General features: G+C 39.5%; 1 protein-coding gene across 2 annotated transcripts in view; it reads left to right on the top strand.

The window, feature by feature from the left end:
- zgc:77784 (uncharacterized protein LOC402947 homolog) overlaps window positions 1–17,273 on the top strand; it is a 58,267-nt gene that overhangs the window by 36,805 nt on the left and 4,189 nt on the right. Inside the window, exons 11-23 of one of the 2 annotated variants that reach the window (XM_059331746.1) lie at window positions 190–358; window positions 4,358–4,524; window positions 4,832–4,953; window positions 5,188–5,404; window positions 5,852–5,970; window positions 8,504–8,681; window positions 10,273–10,491; window positions 12,378–12,420; window positions 12,508–12,644; window positions 13,239–13,523; window positions 15,048–15,186; window positions 16,493–16,824; window positions 17,038–17,154. In XM_059331746.1, coding sequence (XP_059187729.1) covers window positions 190–358; window positions 4,358–4,524; window positions 4,832–4,953; window positions 5,188–5,404; window positions 5,852–5,970; window positions 8,504–8,681; window positions 10,273–10,491; window positions 12,378–12,420; window positions 12,508–12,644; window positions 13,239–13,523; window positions 15,048–15,186; window positions 16,493–16,824; window positions 17,038–17,154 — 2,244 coding nt within the window. Of the gene's footprint in view, window positions 1–189; window positions 359–4,357; window positions 4,525–4,831; window positions 4,954–5,187; window positions 5,405–5,851; window positions 5,971–8,503; window positions 8,682–10,272; window positions 10,492–12,377; window positions 12,421–12,507; window positions 12,645–13,235; window positions 13,524–15,047; window positions 15,187–16,492; window positions 16,825–17,037; window positions 17,155–17,273 lie in introns of both variants that reach the window. The other variant, XM_059331745.1, reaches the window with a different exon arrangement.

Raw genomic sequence — 17,273 nt, 5'->3', positions numbered from 1 at the left:
CACACTCTGTCTCTCTGTTACACTTCACACTCTGTCACTCTTGCACTACACCTCCGTGCTCAAGAAACCAAACATTCTGCCAATGTTCTTCATAAGAGCACAGTCTGCAGCCATAACAGGACAACACTTTTCACCACTTTCAGCCAAAATGATCAGAGTCCACTTATTGCTTTCATGTTTGTGTAACAGATGATGGAGTTTCTTCGGTATCCAGAGCTTCTGAGTTCATCCAGCTCCCCGGGCCTCCGCAGAAGCCTGTTGTGACGGAGGTCACCAAAAACACTGTCACCCTCACCTGGCAGTCCAACCCTCATGAAGGCGGAGCAGCAGTCACCTCGTACATCATCGAGGCCTTCAGGTACACAATGACACGCTGATACAGGAGAGCAAAGTGCACATTACTGCCAGGTGTGTCTCTCTTTCCTTCCCAACAAAGAAAATTGGATCTCACTCAGTTGTCCCTCCTGCCTCCCGTCAAAGTGGCAGCCAAGATACAAAAAAAAAGTATTTATCTTGTATCTGTCTGAATTTCGTGGATTTGGGTTTGGAATGAATCGACAGATACTCCAGTTAAAAATAGAACCAAATATTTCCATGGATGTACATTTTTGAGCCACAAAAAGGCTAAAATGTTAGGTAAGGCACCGACTGTACCAAAACTACCACAAAATAGCGGTCACAACCACGCGAGATGCAGTTACAAAACTTTACAGGTGTGTATCTGAGATAAAAGTGGAGGCTCTGAGTTAATGGCCTCTAGTTTCTTAGCCTAGATGATTGCTGAAAATTCCTTTTGCTTAGTGATTTTATGCAAAAAAGCATCTCTACAGGCTGGTTAAGAGCAGTGAAGAGTCAGCAGTAAATGATTGTTTTTTGAAAGTAGTGAATCTCCACAACCATGAGGGGTCCTTCAGCTCAGGGTCGTAAATGTGCATAAAATATATGAGGCTGGTGGGTGCAGTAGTACGTGAGATTATCTGCAGGAAAACAGATACAAACAACCACACAGATGACTAAAACACATAATCCTCTCCTGACGGAAACACTTATTTTGTAGGACTGGTCATTATACCTGAGTGTATTTATTTTTTTAAGTATGTTTATTGGATTTTTACATACTACAGGTATCACAATAAAAACAAAAACAAGTAAGGTACATTAAGAACTTTCACAGTAAATGAAGATGATGTCAAATTAATTTGACTTTATATTGAGAACTTTTACAAGGTCCAAAAACAATAATCAACAATAATCACCCCTAAGTATTAACAGTCCAAAAGAAAGAAAAGGAAAGGCAGCAAATGCATCAGAAACCAAAGCAAGCTGTAACCTTCTCCCCCTCTGGGAAGGCCATAAAACATCCTCACATTTTATCAAAGGTAGAATATTTTCCCTTGATCGTAAATGTAGGTTTTTCAAGGGCAGGAGAGTGTTACAGTCCTGCAAGCCAGGCTTGTAAACTTGGTTTGATAACCAATTTCCAGAATTTGGCTATTGTGTGTTTTGCATGTAATAAACAATAGACAGTACGTTAGTTCATTTTTAGTTTTAAAAGTCAGCTCAGACCTTTTATTTGAATCAGACCAGCTCTTGAATGTGGAGCGTAACTATTAAAATACATCATTAAAAGCATTAAAAAAGATGTTTTCATGACTGTAGTCTGACTAAAGCAATATATTGATATTTCAGGAAATAAATGTATTCTTGCTGAGAGTTAGATAAAAGGAGTGAAACCGCTGTCTGTTATTTAACTTCAGGTTATTAGTTTAGCTTAGCATAAAGATTAGAAAAGGGGGGAAACAACAAGCCTAGCTCTCTGTATAGGTAAAAAAAACACCTACCAGCATCTGTAAAACTGACTCATTAACATGTTTAAACCTGTTTAATTGGTGCAAAAAGAGTGTAAAACTTGTGCAACTTTCGTTGACAGGGAGTTATGTGCTGCAGTATCTTTCGCTGTTTAAACTGTATTCACACTTTCCACTGCTGCTGTTTTATTTCGTTAGTATTCCGACTATCCCCGCATAATGAGAACTTCTTCATTTAGAGTCATTAGAGCTTGGAAATGACTCATCTCTGCCTGAGGGAGAGACAGTTCTGTTAAGTGACGTCCTGAAGTGGAAACTGTGACACTCACTGCATCAGTATTTAGCCGTGGCAATCCCGAGGAGAGCCATGGCAGCTCTAACAACCAACCAGAGGCTTTAGTGAGACAGACAGTGAGTGAAAGAAGAGACAATTACTGCAGTGGTCAGCTCTGCAGCTCTGTCCTGTCCTGGGGCAAAGGAAGGAGGGGATGCTCGCCCAGTTGGATAGTTCACTCATTACAGAAGCAGGAGAGAGTGTGCAGACACAAACACACACACAAAAGTCCAGTTAGCGTTGTGTGGCAGAAAGCTCAGTGGCAGACTCGCACGCAGAGCCGATGATGAAGATGCACTCGCTGTTGCACGCTCCACCACCAACAAATTATTTGGAAATGTTTGCTTTCAGGCTTCAGCAACAAAGAAAGAAGCACAAACCAATATTTTTCCCCCACAGCGTCCACATGTTGGATACTGTACATTACAACACTTTCATTTCAGTTTTTAATTTAAAAGTGCAGTAGAAGAAATCTGCAAGGAGGATTTAAGTAAAAGCAGCCACCGTTTCCACTCCAAACCCATTTACAGATGCAGCTTTTAAAAAAAAACTGGATGACTCTATTTAAATGGCAAAACATTTTCTCTTGAGAACATTTGGTGAGGGAGGTGGCAGAGGAGGAAACACTGATGATAGGAAAACGCTGTGGCCTGTTTGTTGTAATTACCTCGCCATTTTCCCCTCCACGGAGTTGAAGAAAATGTTAAATTGTGCTCACGCTGTTTGATAGTCGTCCGTCCCTGCGCAGCATCGGGCTGTTGTATCCTCGCAGGACCCATTCACGAGCCATCGTTATAACCTGCTGCAATAAAAAGAAGAAATAAAACTCGTCATTGTCCGTGAGCTGAGACCAGCCGTGTGTTTCTAGATGAATAAAATCTCATAGATCCAAGAAGCAGCCGATATAATATCCCTTCATTCAATAATGGCTGTTTAGAATCATTTTCAACAGATGATTGTTTAAGATTGCAATATCTAAACCTGTCCCTGTTATTTAAAGGAATTGTTTTACATCCTTAGAGTTAGATAAGCCGATTGATACCTCTCTCATACCTCTGGAAATATGAAGCTATGACCAAGAGATGGTTGTTATCAGATTTAGATTTTTGTGCAGATTAAACAAGGTGTAGTGGATGCTGGCAGATGGAGTTTTTCCAGTCGTTATGCTAAGCTAAGTGGCTGCTGGTTGAAGCTTTATATTTAGCGGACAGATTTGAGAGTCACATCGACATAGACTGTATAAAAGGAATGGACGAAGCTTTCAGGTCTGAAAAAGTGAAGCCATATGAAGCAGAAGTTGAAGAGCTTTAAACCTACATTCTACCTAACGGCCAGCAGGGGTCGACTACACCGGTTGCAAAAACAAGTCTGATTGTATTGAAGTCAATGAGAAAATACTTCTACTTCTCACTTGATTTATTACCTAAGTAAACATACATGGCCTCAATCTCTAGTTTCAAGTCGTCTTCAAGACAGCATGATGTAAAAAATGTCAAACTATTGCTTTAAGATGGAATTTAATCTAATTTAATTTTTTTTTTTATAGTAATCTATCAATGGTTTACGTCATCAAGACAAAATATGGCTATTTCCAGCTCCCAATATGTGATGATTTTTCTTTGTTTTTTTTGTCATTTAAATGACATCAAATTGTCACAAAACTGTGATTGGCATTATTCACAAATTTTCAGTCCAAACAATTACTCAATTAATCAGAAATAATAAATGGCAACTTATAGCTCTAATACAGTACCAACTAATTTATGCCATTGTCTGTCATATATCTCATTTTGTTTTCTCATAACTAGCAGCAAAACAATCTTCCCATACCTTGGTAAGAGCTTTAATTGGCATATTACATGTGATTTACTCACTCTGACAAATGGAAAAAATCTCTTCCTGACTCTGATTCTCTCATTTTCTGCTCCACTTTCATCAGTCTGTGCTATCAGACTATCAGCAACAAGCCAAGAGTTGTGATCAAACCGATTACCTCGTTATCTCAAGATAACATGATAATGAAGTTGTGCTCTCAAGATAACAGGAGAAAAAAAAAGTTCACGCAGAGGGCAGCACTTTTGGTGTTCTAACATCATTTTACTTTCCCCCAAAATCCTGAAATAACAAAGTAATTATTAAATTCACAATATCAGTCAAATCACAAGAAATTGATTTTGAGAAATGCTTTAATTAGGCTTGTTTCTTTTTCTTTCAGCCAATCAGTAGGAAGCACCTGGCAAACGGTGGCGGACCACGTGAAGCAGGAGAGGCACACGGTGGTCGGACTCTTCCCCAACACTGTTTATCTCTTCATCGTGCGAGCGGTCAACTCTTACGGCCTCAGTGACCCCAGCCCGATCTCCGAGCCTGTCAGGACGCAGGGTGAGTTTAGTTATATAAGCAAAAAGTTTATTCTGGTTGTACTCTTGCATAATCAGAGTCTTACTGTACCATTTTGATTTCAGATTATATTTTTTAGAGTGTAACGCCTGCACCAAGATAATGAGCTACATGGTTTAGAGAAACTTGCTTTTCATGTGCAATCTCAAAACTAATTGCTTTCCCAGTGTGATGCTCTTCTGCCTTGAGCAATTTTGAATTTCATCAAAAAGCTTTCATTTTTTGCTGAGTAGTTGCTCTTTAGCTGCATTTTTTGTCCTGAGCCGAATGCATTTCTTCGTTGTTTCAGACGGGAGTCCTACCGAACAGGGTGTGGACCACAGGCAGGTGCAGAGAGAGTTAGGAGAAGTGTCTGTCTACCTGCAGAAGCCTGTGGTGCTGTCTCCTACCAGCGCCAGGATTTCTTGGACTGTGAGTTGAATACTTGGCAGATGAGAAAGTCTACTTTTCAAAGTTGGCTTGGCAGTGTGCGGAGGACACGCTAATCTCCAAACATTAACTTCAAATACTCCTCCAAACATTACGTGACACCAACAGATTAGCTTGAAGTACAAACACAGCTGGTTCTGCTTTTCATTACTGATGTAAATGTGAAACTGTTTGAAACTCTGTATTTTTTTTCTGCTTTGACAACTTTTTTCTCAGGTTGCCTTTCAGTCCCGGTACGTTCAGGGTTATCGTGTATTTTACCGGACTATCGGCAGCTCCTGGTTGGTCCAGGATGTGGAGGCCACGTCCGATCACAGCATCATCTTAGCAGATCTGTACAGCAGCACAGAGTACGAAGTGAAGATCCGCCCTTACTTCAATGAGTTACAGGGACACGACAGCCTCATGGTTCTGCTGCGTACGCCTGAGGAGGGTAAGAAGGGGTATCAATAACTTTGTCAGTAGCATGGAGCTGTAATTATCACTTAGTGTTGAGGAATTATTAGAATAATGGCCTTTACACACTGGTGGCATCTTTTTTTTACTTGCACGTTAATATGTGTTTTTCGTCATGAATATTCCACATAGAATGCAAATATTAAAAGCATGCTGAACATGCAAAAATGTGATATATGTCGACAATATAATTTCCAGCACTAAATAGACAATTAATGAATATTTAATTGGATTCAAATTGAGCCTTTATTCCAAGGACATTCCTATTTCCCAGAATAAAAGCACCAAATTATGCAGCAAACCTCTTGGACATTATTAGGAAATGATCCAGACATTACAGACGTGTATAATCGAGTGTCGCCATAACACTGGTATCAGTTAATAATTATAGAAATGTCTTTTTCCTTCTTATCTCTGTCTGCAGTTTTAAGTGGACCTCCACAGGCTGTATCGGTGGTTCAGCTCACCAACAGCTCCAGTATCAGCGTGTCCTGGGAGCCTCCGCCTCATAATACTCAGAGCGGCATCATTCGAGAGTACAAGGTGAGATTACCAGCTTCTGGCTGAGGGTTTTTTTTTTCATTGTTTGTTGTTTTTTTCTTATCTGAAACAAGCACAGAAGCAGTACAGATTGTAAAGCCCCTTGAGGGAAATTTGTGATATTGGGTTTTAGAAATTAAACTGACTTGACTACAGCTATCAGCATATGATTTCACTGGACTCCTGCAAAACGCCTGACTCTCTGTCTTATTCTCTGACGTTTATTTTATGGTTTTAAGTCTGTCAATCAGCGATGCATCATCAAAATATAATGGAACAAATCGTTCTTTTAATCTATGATATTTTTATGCAGTTATGAGTCAGTGTTGTCCAAACTTGTTTAGATACTTATTATGAAAATCACTGATTTTAATTAACAATTAGTAATTACTCATGCGTCTCATCTGCTGCCAGAACATGCGCTGCCGCTAGAGAAAGACACACGATTTTGTCATCAGACTGAACGCTGACTGTCCCTGTCATCTGTTTGCTCCGTGAAGAAACACTGAGTTCTGATAATCAGTCTCTTAGTATGAGCACAACACTGATTACTAATCATCAGGCTGCTATTCCAGAAAAAAAAGGGAACACGTAGTTCTATTGTATTGATTTATTCCTCCCATCTGCGTCTCTATGTAGAAAGTTAGTCAGAAAAAGCACACAAGTCTGATCATGTAATACCAGATCCCTTTGTGTGTGGAGGCTCATCAGCTGAAGGCAAGGATCACACCTAATCCCCTGAGACATTCAATTTGCTGAAAACTGCACACACAATGTTTTGCACCAGCCTCCCCGTGGCTTAAATGTTAAAAATTAAATGTTGAATTGGCAATACGGTATGAGAGGATGCATTTTCATCACAGAAACTTGATTAATAAAAAGTTGATTCATTGTACATTATGCAGATTATACTGGAGTTGCAATGGTGGCTCTACGGGAGAGCAATGGGGTGTCATTGCCCCTGTAATATTAAGCCTGGACCTCCCTCTGAGCCCTCTAACTAGACTGTTTTTAAAAGGCTGTAGCAGGCTGTTTAAAGCTATTGTGACGACCTAAGGCAGCCATTGGTGCCAACTATGTCATGCTAAGAAGGGAGCTATATAACGCTCCAAGTTATATGCTACATTTTGGTAAGCCTAACATTTCTTAAAGGAGCCCCTTGACCTTTCACCGCAAGATATCTGAATGGAAATTGGGTCTACGGGTATCCACAAGTCTCATGAAGTGCATGAATTGGGAATCACTGTGAATCTAAGACTCTCGTGGATTCAATGAGGCCCATTTTATTCATGTGTGATGATGTTAATCCCCATTGTTGCCATTTCATTGTCGTGAGACCAATTTCTGAAACCTAAACTGTATAGAATGACTTGTTGTGACCTCTAAGATAATCACAGCCTCATGAATGAACTAGACACTGAGAGCATGCAGAGGATGGATGGCTTCCCTAGGTGAATTGATAATAATGGGCTTTCTCAGCTCTTTCCAGATCAGAAGTGCTCACCATCCACTTCCCAAAAACCGCAACTCTTGCAGAATTTTTTTTTTTAAAAAGTCAAAAGATTTTGAAACCAAATCACACCATGGATTTTGCATTAATGTTCCTCAAGGTCTTTGCCACTTTTTATTAATTCATAAATGGTCAAAGCAAGACTATACAGAAAAACACAGTCCTTGGAAAAAAATGAATTCATAAGCAGTAAAATTCACTCAGAGTTGCATGGTCTGGTATGACCAGTAGCTTATGAGGACTAATGTTTGCCAACCTATGATACATTCATCTGTATGACTCAGTCAGTTCACTGACTTGATGAGTCCTTTTTATTTGTGCATCTTTTACAAGGGTTTAGCATTTGCCATTATTTATTAATGTCCACTTGGAACAAAACATCTTTAAAAATAAGCTGTAATTTGAGTTGTTTAACAACTGTCTGGTGATCCACTTCAGCACCTATATATTACAATAACCTGTAAGATAATTTGAGTTATTTGAAAATATGACTTTAAGCTCTGGGAACTTTTTAGGAAGATTTGTATTTTTGAGACCTTTTTAAATAATAATAAAAGACAATCAATCTTTTGTTGCAAGGACTCCCTTTGATGCCAGTAAAACTTTGTGAAAAAAACAAAATTCTACTTGTAATAGAATAGTTTAACATTGTGATGTTACTTGTACTTAAGTAGTGTCTTCCACTGCAGGATGCCTGAACTTTCATGTGAGAGTATCGCATCCAGCACAGAAAGCGAGCGCCCGAAGGCACGTACATTTGCAACATCAGGATTTTAAATCTGGCTTTTAACTGTCATTGCGCTGACATCCCTTTCTCTTTCATCTCCGCTGTATCTTTGCTGTCATTCTCCGCTGCGTGCTACCAGATAAAGCTTCAATGCCAAAAAATGAAAAGCAGGTTTTTATCTGAGTCTGTCTTATTATAACAACAGTCTAAGTCTTGTCACTGGGTGTGGGTGATGAATTAATGTCTTCATGTGTTTACATGAGTCAAACATTAACCCTTTCACGTCTGGCGCGGATCAGGTCTGGTGTCTGGGCAGCAGCTTGGAGAAGCAGAGCCAGATAAACCGAACCATGGACGGAGCGGTGCTGTCCATCCTGCTGACGGGCCTGTTGCCTGACGTTCGCTACACGGTGGTGGTGGCTGCTGTCACCAGTCTGGGTGTGGGCGCTCAAAGCCCACCTGTCAGCCTGCTTCTCAGTGAGTCACTCAAACCGTTGTAGACACTACACACAGAAAAATATGGCAATATATGCTCTCAGCGGAGCGTACCACTAATTGAATCTGTATGTGAATTGTTGATTACTCAACACTGATCGTAAATATGTAAAAAGTGGAATTCCTAGTGAAGCGGGAAACTGCAATGAATACAATTAGAATTTGTTTAGAAGTGATAATTATTTGATATACTGGAAAAGAAAACTGACAGACCGTCTCTGCTTTTATCATTTCAAAGTAAAACTTATTGTGAGCTACACAGCCAGTTATCAGGAAGATTGTAGCCAAGTGGTTAAATATTTGTTTTTTTGTGAGATCTTTTCTGGCCTGCTGCAGTTTTTTGAATGAATATTTTGTCATTTTGGTGGACATGGCTATTCACTCTCTCGCCAACAGTTGATAGATGTGAAGATTGATGCCACTTTCATGTCCGTACAGTAAATATGAGGCCACAGCTAGAAACCGATTAGCTTAGCATAGCATCAAACCTCTATCCAGAGATAACAAAATCCTCAGACCAGCACCTGTAAATCCTAACACACTGGATCTTGTTTGTTTAAGATTTAATAGTCTTAATTTAAGGAATCTTGTCAAGTGAAATTATCTGTCCACGCAGCAAGATAATTTCCATCAGATTTAGTGTTTTTATCTTGTTTTTAGACATCCCTTTTTTGCAGTGCACTAGCTGTCTGGATCGTGTCTGAAGCCAGAAATAACCATAAAAATCTCAATAACTTAATAAAAAGGATGTCTTTTTATCACCCTCCCTCCTCTTTTCTTTTGCTGGGTAGAGTTTCCACAGTTACTCTGGTTGTTCCACCATCCACCATGTTCACTAACTGTGAATAGCTACTGTAAGCTATTTCATTGCGGTATGAGCTATTTTGTCGAGTTGCCTCTGAGCCAAAATGCTCTCTGGTAAGCAGTGATGCAGAGCTTTTATTGTGAAAGGTAACAATGGAAGGAGTGAAGCTGTAATGCACTGCCACTGGCAGTGTGGGAGGCTATAAAGAGTTTGCTGTCTTGGTTCAGACTACTGAGCATTCATTTCCAGGGGAGGTTGTGCAGTGGCAGACCGAATTGCATAGTGAAAGCGAGGCTCGTAATTACTCCGTAGCCATAACATTGTGCAATCAACATTTAATTTATAATAATTAGTTAAAGCAAAAAAAACCCCAGTCTATTGCCACTTTAACCCATACGAAAAACAAATTGTGATTTCACTCAGGGCTATGTGCCACAAGCATAGTGCCATAGAACTTGTCCTTGTGGGTTTTCAGGTAACAAAAACATGCTTTTGTTACCTTTGGAGGGAGTCAGACTAGCTTTTTCCCTCCGTTTCAAGTCCTTACTTAACTGGCAGATTATACTAACTATCAGAGGAGCTCCAATCTTTCCATCTAACTCTCGACAAGCAAACAAGTGTAATAAATGTCAAAAATGTCTTTGAACTGTCACCAGAGCCTTGGTATAAACCAAAATGGAACAGGATGGCTTAAAAGCACTGAGAAATGTCCTTTTTCCACAACAGCAGTTTTCCACTTTGTCTAAAACTTTGCTACTCTTCTTTCAGCTCTCCCCCTGGACCAGACTTCAACGTCAGTGAAGAAAGGCGGGAACCTCAGCATATCGGAGCAGATCACAACTGTGGTCAGGCAGCCGGCCTTCATCGCAGGGCTGGGCGTGGCGGCATGGTTGGCGCTGATGGCCTTCAGCGGGTGGCTGTACTGTCGACACCGCAGGAGGAAGCAGCTGGGACACTACACCACATCCTTCGCTTACACACCGGCAGGTAAGTGGGAAACACCCTCATTTATCGAATCTCAGCTAAGTTTTAACACCGTGACAGGTGATCAAAGAATTGACTGGAAAATTAGATGAATTTCTGGAATTTGACATCTGCAGAGATTTTCAGCAGCTTTGTATTTTTGATGTCAGAAATATTTCTCCTTAAAAAAAGAACTGTAAGAAAAGGCTACAATGACATGACCCCGGATTGTTTTTCAGACACATTCTGTCACATCTGATTCATTACTGATCTCATGCCCATAAAAAGTTACAGAGAAAAAAAGCTTCAGTTGTTGCAAAGCAAACCTTCAGATTATAAGTGACAAGTTTTTAATAGACCGCTGGGGAGATTTCCAGCAGTGATGAATGTTTTCAATTTTAGTTTGTACGCACTTGCACTGTGTATCCAGCTAATTAAAATGTATTTTCCCCACCGGGCAGTTTTTGCGGCAGGAATAAAGGAAAACACTGAAGACACACTGAAGCATATGTAAACAGTAACCACTCTGAGCAGTTTATTTTAGATTTTTATGCCCTTTGGCATGTTGGCACATAAACACATCAGTTGTTTTCTGACTTTTAGAGGTATTTGTCCATATTCATGAATACTCAGTGGACAGCCCAAAGCTTTAAGATAAACATATGCAATTTGATTTTCCCATTAACATTTCACCGTGACTATTATTGCCTCACTAATGACAACAAATTGTATTGTTCTGCATTTAAGTATGACATCTGTTATCATGTTCATTCCAAGGCCACAGACTCCAGTTACAAGCAAGAAACAGCTTCATCGATTCAAATAACATTTGCATTTTTATACACTGCGGGCATAATGTATAGATTTGTTCATGTAGGTCAAAAGTATATCTCCCTCAAATATCGATTATAGTTTCTACTCTTAAACCCGGTGTCGGATAAACTTTTCTTTTAAAGGAATGAAGCATAATTCAGTTGGAAAGACATTTTATTTTCCAATGTATCTTTTTTGGTCTGAAGGGATTGTTCAGAATTTTGAGTCAGAGTTGTACGAGATCCTTATCCATAATCAATGTATTACCTACAGTAGATGAGATAGGAAAACCCTCAGTTTGAGGAAGCAGGCAGGAGGAGAGACACAGAAGGAAGCAATGTACTGCAGGAGCAAAATGTATTTCACAAAGGTTAAAAAAGGTCTAACATAAAAACATATTTAAGAAACATATAAAAAACGCAATATCAGTTTAAATATACGTTATATTTTGAAAAAAATTCAGCGTTTGACCTTGCTGTCAGACAGCTCTGTTGATGTGTTGCTCTCATCAAAGCAACTGGTCTCCAATGACAAAAGCTGTAGGTTTGTTACTGGTCAACTGCTGCCTCAATGTTTTGTTTGTTTGAGTTATTGTGTGACTTTGGTGTTTTAAAAGGTTAGTTCGGATTCACCAAAGTCACACAATAACACAATCAAATTAAATGATCGAGACGGTGGCAGTCCAGCAACTCCCATGTTCTGTGAGTGACAATGACTGTTTTTGTCAATAGAGTCTGGTGGCTTTGACAAGAGCATAAACCGGCTTCAGTTCCCCCCATGTCAACTTAGACATGGCTGTCTGCAGAAAAGCATTGATAATAGTCTAAATATAGAGTACACTTAAACTGATCTTATTATTGTTATAATTTTAGGTGGATAAAATACAGAATGTTTTGCAGCAGTACTTTGCTTTACTTTAGTGCCGTCCTCCTGCTGGGGGCTTGCTGACCGCCGTTTACTGTAAACACTACTCTGACTATGGATACGTACCTTATGCAATCCCACTTCAATAAATCTGAAGAATCCCTTTTAAGACAAATCTTTATCTTTTCTGCTGTTAAACAAAAATCCTAACTGAGAGTGTTTTCTTCTTCCAGTTGGCTTCGCTCACAGCGAAGGATCTGGAATCATCAATGGAGGGTAAACAGCAGATTATAATTTGATTCACACAATGTCTGTGTATTTGATTTACCAAGTATTGATGTAATCATATACCTCTCCTTCCAGGCCTGGCTTGTTGGGATCCAATATGGGAAATTACCCCTGGCTGGCTGACTCTTGGCCCACTCCAAACCTCAGTCATACCAGCAAAGACTCGGTCAACTGCTGCTCTGGCAAACTGGACTCAGACAGATATTACAACAGTAAGAGCTCTCCACTTTCAGTGTTTGGTGACATACAATACTGAATACATAAATAGTCAGTGTAATGAAAGTAAATTTACTTGAGTATTTCTATCTTATGTAACTTTATATTTCTACTCTACTACATTTTGAGGCAAATATTGTACTTTTTACTTTACTACACTTAGCTGCCAGCTTTAGTTACTTATCAGGTCAAGATAAAAAAAATATGATAAATTTAAAATGATTACGCATGTTTATAAATTAAACCATTTACAGTATTTTAAGTGGTTAAAATTACCCTTCCCTACATTTACATCAGGTAAATGCTGCTTACATAAATGCATCAATAAAAATAATCTAATAATATATTTATAATATATTAGATATTGTGAGTTGTGCCATACTGGATAACACGTACTTTTAATACTTTAAGTACATTTTGATGCTGATACTTTTGTACTTTTACTTCAGTAAGTTATGAATGCAGGACTTGCAGCTTGCCATGGAGTAATTTTACAGTGTTGTATTAGTATTTTTACTTAAGTAAAGGATCTGAATACTTTTTCCCCCACCGATGAATGTGATTGTTGATGAACTTTTGCTGTTTAGCAGTCGGTATCATGAACTACCAGAACCAGTCAGAGAAACGAAGCACGGCGTCCAACGACAGTCCCATCTACAGCACCATCAACACCGCCGCCGAGGACGACCTGCTGGCTTACTACGACACCTACTCCAGCACGTCCTTCAACCAGGGTCCGGACCCGTACAGCAGCAACCCTGTACTGTCAAACAGCGCCCTAGTGGGTCTGGAGCTAGACCTGGACCAGTGGACCATCCAGTCCGGTCAGTCTGGGTCTGAATACGCCAAGCTCCAGTATACCAAGAAAAGCAACGGTGAGAGTTTTCCGCCTCTATAATCCATTTTAATTTCATCAAACGCTGGAGAAATGTGATTACATCTCACCTGATCTGATACACTTTGAGTGTGTAATTGCTTTTTCTTGCAAAATCTCAACTTGACAAAGGAAAATATGAAGCTCTGTTTCTAATCAGTTCAAGTCACGTTAGTTTCGTCTGGGAGTTTCTGTGTAATGTGGCATGAAGCTTGAGTGCTGTTGCCATGGTTACCTGCAGGGGGCTTAGCCATTGACCAGTAATTGTGTTTGATGCATGTTGATGCACAGCTTTTATACCTGTCAAATATTATTATGGTCATGGTGTGTATTCAAATTCTGCTACTCAGAGAATAATCTGAGTCGTGCAATACTTTTAATAGTATTTTTAAAGGTTGTGCTTTATTCTCATAAGCATGTTTGCTTCCTTGCTTGCATTTTTTGGATTAGTTTCAAACTATAAATACAAATATAATATACACCTGACACCAGAATTGAAAAATGCTAAATACATTTTGCACAATTTAAAAAAAGGAAAATAATAGAAAAAATATCTATGGTACCAAAAAAGTTGGGATGCTAAAATGTAAATAAAAACAGAATGCAGCAGTAAAACTAGAAATTCTGTTGTATAAGCCTGTGACTTCTTGGCCTCTTCTGACACATCTCTTATCCTACATTCTCCTATTAAATGTAAGAAATACACGGTCGCCCATGAAGATGGTATAAAATATTTTTTACTTCTTCTTCTTCTTTCCATGCAATAATTGTGAGAATGTCGTTTATTATTGTCAGATAAAGTTAATATCTTCTCAAAACTTTATCAATCAATCTCTTCCAAACATATCACAATGAAAACTTAACCACAATCAACAGAGGATTGTGTCTGGAAACAACATTATTCTAACTGTATGGGCAACTGTGTAAAATGAAAGCATTCATAATGAGTGTATGTAATTAGAAAAACCAAAAGCTTCCCAGTTTGGAAATAAGATGTCTTGTCTTTGTATTCTATTCGATTTAATTTAGGTTTGTTCCAACTCCTTTGGAGTCAGGGTTGTAAAAAAATGCAGTTGGAAATCATGGCATATTTGGTAATGAAGATTTGATTAAGGCCAATTTTCATAATTAAAAGACATGCACAACATGCTCCTTTGTCTTCCTTATGTTGCGTTTCAGTCTTGTCTTAATGCCTTTTTATGTTCAACAAAAAGCACTTTGAATTTCTCTACTAACTTGCCTTCAGATTTGAAAGGAAATGTATTAATTAATAGTGTAAAGAAATGAATAGGCCTAATCAGTTTCACATGCAGAAGTTATGAGGGCTCTTGAAGATGGAAAAAAGCCAGTAAAAAACAAAATATCATGCAGGCATTAATATGCAGAGTGAGGAGAAACAAAGGGTTTATATGACTATATTTATTGGTGAAAGCAGCCAGTTTCAACCTCAGGGTCAGGGTTGAGATAGCTAAATCACTGATTACAGCTTGTGCAGAATATGACATAATGTGTTTTGTCTTTACAGACAAATTGGTAAAGCAGAGGTCCACTGGGTCGGCATCGAGGTCAGCTCCTCTCACCTGGGTGGACGTTTTATCGCTGCCTCTTCCTGCCAACAAAGACAGAGGTCACATAAAGAATGACAAAGAAGAGGAGCAACACAGGTGAGGATTATTTAACTTGCACATCAAGGCCTCTTTTTTCCTCTTTTAACAACACAATTGCTTTTTTGAACTGTCTAATATTCAGTTTATTTATAGCATCAAGGCCTCTGAGTTCACCTACATGACAGAGGGAGTTAAGGCGGATGGATATCAAACCTGCCCTGTAACTCTGCCAAGGCTGTCAAACAAAACTTGAGTGAAGTTTGGTGTCTGGGGAGTTTTTGAATTAACAACAGTTGTCTCTGCAGGCAGTGAGTAGATTGAGCTGCGGGGTTTTGGAGGGGAGCGTCTCCTCTAACTATTTCTGACAGAATAGATTGCGGACATAACGGGGTGGGATCGGAGGGCTGTTCTGACTGTGCCGTGTCTTTTGTAATGACATTAGCCACCATCTGACAGTCTGGATTAGTACTTTCAATGACACGTCCATCATTAAACTAGCCCTGACGGCACTCAAGTGACAACACACATCAGGGAGGTGGTTCTCTCTAACTCTGTAGTCATTCCCCTTTTCATATAAACTTGTAAATAGATTATATTTCTTTATTTTTTAACAATTCTTTCTTCACTTTTATATATTTTTTCCTGGTATATTTTTTAGCTATGTATGTGGATTTATTGCCGTTAGGTTTATATGGATGGCAGTGTTGATTTGTCTGTCTACCACTTTGGTCCAGACTGAAATGTCAGATGGATTTTCATAAAATCTAGTACAAACATTAATGTCCCACTGAGACCAAATTTTTGAGCAATCCCTTCCCTATTTATTTAGTGCCGCTATCAGGTGTTCAATTTGAAATCCACACTTGGCTTTATTACCAAATACTTAAGTACTAATTAAACAAACACATTAATAGCTATTTAAATGCACACAGTACCATGGATATGCATTGTTATGCCCTAAAGCTTACTCTGCTTTATCTTCTTAAATGTGTCATAATTTACAAAATGAACATCAAATAATTAATTAAAGAAGACTTGAAACTAGCAGTTGAGACAATAAAATCATTAGGAAAATGTTTACTGGGGTAATAAATCAAGTGACAAGTAGGGTACTTTTCTCATAGACTTCAATAGAATTGAGCTTATTTTTGCAACCAGTGGAGTCTCCCCCTGCTGGTCATTAGAATGAATGCAGTTTTAAGGCACTTCAGCATTGGCTTCACTTTTCAGACATAGGAGCATGTCATAGACTTCTTTGTCTAAAGTTTTAATTACATTTATTTTTTATTCATAAGCATTATAGTCACTGTCTTACCTCTGAGACACATGCTCATGCTGCTGTTACTCACTGTCTGTCCTCTAGCTCTGAGGAGGAAGATGACAACTGGTGTCCTCCGCTGCCAGCCAGAACCTACCTGATGGACACTTCCAGGGAGGAACTCTCCAGCCCGCCATCAAAGCCGGACCAACTGTCCAAGGCAGAAACACTGAAGTCTTCCCCCCAGCGAGACACACACACGCTAAGCAACAGTCCACGGCTGCCGCACTTTGACCTCTTGTCCCGTCACCACGCAGGCTCCCAGGTCTCCCAGTCCAACCCAGATCTGTTTACCAACACCAAGGCCCAGGTTGTCGGCGAAGGGTACCACACCAGCCAGTGGGCGGATGATTTCAAGGGGGAAAGCCTCGGAAAAGGTCAGTTCATTTTAAAGCCTCACATCTTTTGAAGTGACTTCCCAAGAGGCAGCGCACAGCCACACAGTGTCATGTATAATTTAGTTTATGATGTTAGCCAGCAGAAAGTATTTGTACGTGAAAATCATGTCGCATTTATTCACAGTGCAGCTCAAGTGTTCCTTAGTTTCCTCTAAGTTTCCTGAGGATGACATCAGTGTGCTTTCTTGTCAGGACAATCTCCCGCTCCAGCTGCCGAGTTGGGCCCCGCAGCCCAGTCTCACAGATCCAGGAGTAAGAAGAAAACACCGAAGGATGGACAGCTCAGACGAGAGCTGCACAGTCAAGCAGGTGTGACATGCTGTTTGTAACTCATCTAACCTCTGTTTAAGTTCAGGAAAAAAGAAAGAAAGAGGAATCTTACTCTTCATAAGAGACATTTTAAACCACACTAGCACCATGGCTGACTG

The sequence above is a fragment of the Centropristis striata genome, chromosome 4 (assembly GCF_030273125.1).
Source record: "Centropristis striata isolate RG_2023a ecotype Rhode Island chromosome 4, C.striata_1.0, whole genome shotgun sequence".
NCBI classification, from domain to species: Eukaryota; Metazoa; Chordata; class Actinopteri; order Perciformes; family Serranidae; genus Centropristis; species Centropristis striata.
Note: the sequence above shows the minus strand (reverse complement) of the source record. Positions and strands in the feature narration are given on the sequence as shown.